Source organism: Cariama cristata, unplaced genomic scaffold (assembly GCF_000690535.1).
Source record: "Cariama cristata isolate BGI_N322 unplaced genomic scaffold, ASM69053v1 scaffold9241, whole genome shotgun sequence".
NCBI lineage: Eukaryota > Metazoa > Chordata > Aves > Cariamiformes > Cariamidae > Cariama > Cariama cristata.
The window spans coordinates 1-6,255 of record NW_009600968.1 but is presented as its reverse complement, the minus strand read 5'-3'; the positions used below and the strand labels follow the sequence as shown (position 1 = coordinate 6,255).

The 6,255-nt window shown below is 38.3% G+C and overlaps 1 protein-coding gene across 1 annotated transcript; it reads right to left on the bottom strand.

Moving 5' to 3' along the window:
* Positions 1–1,093: 1,093 nt before the first annotated feature.
* LOC104169345 (sulfotransferase 6B1-like) lies at positions 1,094–5,423 on the bottom strand (the record flags this gene model as incomplete). The annotated part of the gene is made up of 6 exons (XM_009710246.1): positions 1,094–1,224; positions 2,201–2,357; positions 2,883–2,977; positions 3,769–3,895; positions 4,532–4,621; positions 5,290–5,423. Coding segments are annotated over 6 exons (734 nt in total), but the record flags the coding sequence as incomplete, so codon positions are not given.
* Between the last annotated feature and the right edge of the window lie 832 nt (positions 5,424–6,255).

The window sequence follows — 6,255 nt, the reverse complement described above, 5'->3', positions numbered from 1 at the left end:
AACAATTCTATGATTCTATAATTCTGTAACTCACCACTTCTCAGGCCGCACCTGGAGTACTGTGTCCAGTTCTGGTCACCACAATTCAAGAAAGACACAGGCAGACTGGAGGGAGTCCAAAGGAGGGACACAAAGATAAGAAGGCTCAGGGAGGACCTCATCACACTATTCCAGTATTTAAAGGCCAGCTACAAAGGGGACAGAGGCTCTTTATTCACAGGGAGTCACATGGAGAAGACAACAGACAATAGGTACAAGTTGCACCGGGAGAGGTTTCATCTCGATATAAGAAACAAATTCTTTACAGTGAGAACAATTATTCACTGGAACAACCTCCCCAGGGATGTGGTAGAGTCCTCATCACTGGAGGTTTTCAAGATGCAGTAATCTCATCTAGGCTCCCTTTCCCATGAAAGGTTGGACCAGATGATCTTTTGAGGTCCTTTCCAACCTGGGCTGTTCTATGATTCTATAAAAGCAGTGCCTCTGAGTGGATCTTGCTTGCTAACACCAGCCCGTAATCGAAATCCATCTTGAAATTCTGCATTCAGAGAGATTAAACTCCCTAAGAATGCTGATTCCATTCCTCTTCTTTCTCCTCCTAGTTTTGATAAAGTTTGTACTGAAGTCATGGGGAAGATATCCTTTGTCATTAATTAAGGTTGTGTCAGATACATGTTTCTTCTAGTGATCCATTCTGTGAAGATGTTGCCTGATTTGAAACATTTTTGAAAAAAAAAAATTCTACATACTAAATAATTATAAGTAGTCTAGAAAGACTGAGTTTGGCTAGAAAGAGAAAAGGGGTGTTTCCTTCAAGGTGACAGCTATTGAAAAAGGGTTGTTAAGTTTATCCGAATATGACTAGTTGCCACCTTATTCAGCAAATGAGTGTAGGCAAAGCAAGCCAAAGATCTCAGCTTTGAAACAAAAACCTACTGTCTGTCATTGTCACTTTAAAGGGCGCTGCAATGTGATTATTACAGTAATTCTAAGGTGCTTCGATAATTTGATCTAGTTTTCTAGTATATAGCATTCAGATGATCTCAGAGTGCATTGGAAAGCTCATACTTTAACCACATTTTGATAGTCTTCAGGCTTTACAGTACACTTCATACTTTAATTTTGTTCCCAGTTTAGTTCCTCCTATACGTTCTTTGAATGCTTTGTCCATTTTCTCATTCTGATCTTCAGTGAAAAGATTCTTCCAGTCACTTATACCACCTTCAAAGAAGCAAAGAAACTCTTGAAAAACAAGAAATTTTATTATTTTCTATCCTATAGATCAGTCATTCTTGTTCCATTGTACATTAAATGGAGTTGATCCATTTTTCAAGATAAAACTTCACTCATTTTTGCCAGTATAATTCTGTGAAGTCAGTGGAGCTACAGATCTCTGAAATGGCTATAATGCAAAGGAATGTACCTCTTCAGGTGACTGTGTCCAAAAAAGCAGCCTAAAGTCCTGTTTCCCTGCAGCTCTCTACTCCAGTCAGTTATGACTGACAAGGTAGAAGATCATGAAGGTTTGATTAAGAATCATCTGGCAGGAGGCAGAACCGGGTTTCTGCTCCCTTGGTAGCTTGAGTTTTTACCCAGTGACTTCTTTAATGTAAAATGCAGAAATAGGTCCTGGCAGCCAGGTTGGCCCTCTCATGTCCGTGTCCCCTACACTGTACTGCAAAAGTAGTTCCGTTCTGTTTCCCCTTCTCTATGTATCTGATTCCTGGAAGCTTGGCTTACTTCTAACCTGTGAGTGTGAACAGTGGGTTGACAGTGGCCCTTTCAGGAGATCCTACACTCTCCTAAAAAGTGTGATCATGCCACTCAGGTCCAGTTTGGCCCAGTTTTGCCTGTTCAGATGAGCCTGGGCTTAAGAATGGCTGAAGAATCAGTGATCTTGGCACAGAGATGGAGGATTTCAGACACATGACAGTTCTTCCTTCCTACCAGTCATCTGTGGGCCTCTAAAATTTGCTCTGTGCAGTTGCTTCTCCTGTACTGGCTGCAGCCTGCTGCCAGCCTTGCTGGGTCTCTTCCTCTTCAGTGCTGCCTGACTAGTCTTCTCAAGCATAACAGTGATAACCTGCTTGATATTAATCTGTAAGATAATATGTGTGCAAAAAAGAAGCAAAGGGTGGGTGGCCTAAGTTCTTGAGACTGTGACATTTCTGCCTCTGGACCTCTTGGAGCTTCCTACCTTTGCGAAAGAGAATATCGCCAAATGCCCCATGGGTCTTCTGAGAGTTCTTCTTCATTGCTTGGAAGCTGCTCCTCTCTACCACATTCTGAAGCTCTTCCTCAGTCAGGGAAATCCTAAAGAAAGCAGCTATGTTTTTCACACCCAGGACTGGATTCTGAAAAAGGGAACGTAACATACTGCATGACAGTCAAACAAATTACACTGCTTTCTGAGGTGTTGGAACTTCCCTACGTATCTCTGCTGGGTACGTATATAGACTACTCACAGAGTTCAGTAGAACAACTGGAGTAGTGCATAGCATTTCTCTTCTCTCCAGTTATTTCAGAGGAGATATGAGCTATCTTCCTATAGATCACAAAAGATTGTATGTGATTTACAGTAGAGGAAAATCTACACCTTTGAATATATAAAAGATCCCTCCCCCAAAATTACTGGGGATTTTGATTAACAGGGATTTGGGCTTATATCACAGCTAAAGAGAAAACAAGAATAATTTTCACAAACAAAATTTTAAAAAGGTTTTTAAGTTTGAATTTCACCTTTCTTTCCCTTAAAACAAGAATCTATATCTCATGCAATATCACACAGTTTGGAGACACTACATGAATATAATGGTTAATTGGTTTAGGAACAAATGCTCTTTGAAGTATAAAATATTTGTAACCATTGGTAACCTCACCTCTTTTAACTCTTCGTAAGTTATTGTCATAACATTTTCATCATCAGCATATTTGTTCCATTTGGAAAGGTATTCAAAGTAGCATCCCCAGGGCACTAAATAAAACAAAAGAATCCTAAGATGAAGCATAAATGAAGATCAGACAAGCTCCTTAAGAAATAAACCTGTTTTACTCAAGTTGATCCCTCAGCCATGGGCATCATTAATCATGTCTATGCCAGAGTTTACACCCTTCTGTGGGAATTAAGGGGTTTTGCTCCAGGCTGTTCTGACATGTGCACATGCCTCAGGCATATGATACAATTTGTAAGTCAGTACTTGTTAGTATTTCAAGACAGATGTGAGTCCACCGAAGAGCTATCAGTACTCAAACCATCTTGCAGAATCCCTTAATCCAGTTTAAAACTTTTAACTCTCCCTTCTGCTGGCTATGTGATATGCCAAACTGAAGAATCTATGCAATTTTAAACCAGTGGGATTATTTTCTTTCTTTTTAAATGCACTAGACTTAGTCCAAATCATTCCTCTGGCTCAGTTGGGCATGCAGGTGTTTAGATGTCTGCGTGGGTACAAGACAATGGACATTGGAGAGGAGGGGTGAAAGGGATCCAAGACAGAGGTAAAGAGGAACTTCTTCTTCCAGAGAAAATATCACTTTGTGCAAGTGAAAGCACTTTGTGGAAGTGCAGTTTTGATAAGAAATTATCCTCAGGCAGTATGACAAGTACTGTAAACTTTAGTTCAGATTTCTAACTTACTGTCTTTAGTCTCTGGTGTTTTGTACAGTAAGCCAAAAAATCCTAGTGAAGTTGATTAAGAAAGTGCAAGGTTTTTAGACAAAGTCAAAGCATTGAATAATTGACACAGACAGAAGGATATACGGTACTTTTCTTTGTCATAAAAGCTATGAAGAAATCATCCCAGGTCTCATAGGACGGAAGAGTAGACACGTCATTGGTAAAATGGTAAAAAGATGTAGCTACATCTTTTGGATTGCGAACAAGCAACAATATCTAGAAAAAAATTAAAGCATTTTATTTGTAGAGAAAGACATAACAGACTATAGTATGAAGAAAACAATAATCTACTTTATAATTGCAGTTTGGGAAATTTCTAATATCTTGTACACTACTTGCAGAAGTAGCAATTTCATTTTAAATTCAGAAGGTGAAGTATTTCACTTTGCTTCAGTACCTTGTGAAGATAATTGCCTATAATTATTAAAATATTTTTTACAGATTAATCAGAATAATTACACAGAATCTAAGTACTTTTTTGCTCAATACAAGTATCATTCATCATTTAGGTAGTGGGGAAAAATCACAAAACCACAAATTCTCTCTGAAACTTGAACCACTGAAGCCTTCACTTGTGGCACCATGAAATGCCTCCCATAGGAAATTGTGTCAAGATACATTTTACTTCTGACGGATTGTTCCATCCCCCCATCTCACTTGCGGAGACTGACACAAAGATTTCAATTACTGAGATTAAGTGAGATGAACAGCAGTACTTAAACAGGCGTGTAGAAATGGCCTAGCCTGGCCATTAAGCATAAGATTCTGAAAACTGGCAGAAAAGTACTAAATTGGCTTTAAAAAAAAATCTGTCAGAGTGTTTGCTTTCAAGACTTTAAAATCAGCACTCACCTTGGCTTTATTTTTGAAGACAGACCTGGGAAGATTTTCAGGAAGGAGATGAGTATATATAATTCTTCGAGAAGGTAATTTGTTCATTCGCTTTAAGAATTGGAAGGAGAAAAGTGGACAGTTCAGTTAGTAGAGGTATTCTTTACATCAGCCGTTGATAAAATATTGCCTTGCTAAACTTATTAACAGTTATTGGCTGGCAAAAGTACTTATTTTTTGTGTGTTATCCTGGGATCTTAGTGGACTGCTCTGAGTAGCTTTAATCTTCAAAAGCCTCTGAGAATGAGTGACTGGAAGAAGATTACCCATCTCTAATTCTTTTCAGGGATAATTAATTTAACATGTTCTGTTAGACAAGGGATCCAATCTAAAGGTAAGACGCAGACTAACTGAGTGTATGTGCAAGCTGAAAGATCTCAAGGAGAGTGAGGAGTGAGAAGGAAGAGCCAGTAAAAGAGACAAAAGTCAGTATTTCAGTATTTCAGTATTTGACATTTCATGAAACTCTTCTTAAATACAAAACATGCTACACTGAATTTTTGCAGTTCTTGCATATTTAATGAGTATGTGCTCCTCTTAAGCCCTCTGAAGTGTCCATTTATCCCTCAGCATTCGGCAATGCAGATGAGATTTATCCTGACCAGATGCCACATACAGAGAAGTGGGAGAGTTCTTATCAAACAGTGCAATATTTCACACTTACATTCAGTATTTGAAGCATAACATTCTGACAAATTTCATAAGTATTCTCTGCCCACCTCAAATTTCCCACTATCTCCAATTTCGAAGTAGGGGAATTCTTCTTCATAATTCACACTGCTTGCTTTATTCTGCGTTTCCTTTTCAAATATGGCTGCCAAATCAGTTAAGATGTGACCTACCCAGTTTGTGCCTGAAAGGGAAAAAATACAGAATTGTTTGTAAAACCTTTAGAATAAACAGAAATGGATTTGTCAGGAAAGTCAAGAGGTAGGTAGTACTACAGGTGAGTTGCCTGGTCTCCTTTCATGTGATATAATCACACCCTACTATCTGGACAATCATCTTTCAGAATCCTACCTTTGTTCTTTATAAGAATACATTTCTGCAACTCGAATGGCTCAGTACATAGTGAATTAACTTGTCTGTTGTAAATTAACTAATAAAGGAGAAGAACCACTAAGATTCAAATAGGAAAACATGCATCAATGTAATAAATTTTTATTGTGACAAATATAAGGGGGACTGGGGTCGTAAACCTGTACCTCAAAACCTAGCATGTTATATATGTTTTCTGACGCACTGCACAGGATTATCTTGGGAGGAAAGATGGGTCACAAAACTTCAACACAGGAGCAGAACTAGATCTGAAAATTGTGCTGTTTGTGCTCATTTTCTTTACCAATAGGCAAAAATTCTCTAAAGTGACACTTGCTATACTCATTTATTATATTTTTATTCAAAACATAAAAAAGAGCCTGTAGACAACTTCCATCTTTAGTTTACCCTTTCCTAACTTCTGGACACTGGGTTCCTACATCTTTGCCTCTACAGTCTTAATAACTGCATCCTGGTGCATAGCATTTCTTCAAAAAGAAAATGTGATAAAAAAGCAAAAACTTTACAATCCTGTCAACTGTCACTATCTAGTGTAAGACAGTGTGAATCCAATTGCTGGTGGAGTGAAACAGCTACATTAAAATGGATACGAGACATACGTACTCCAAACCTGTAGCTCTGATATG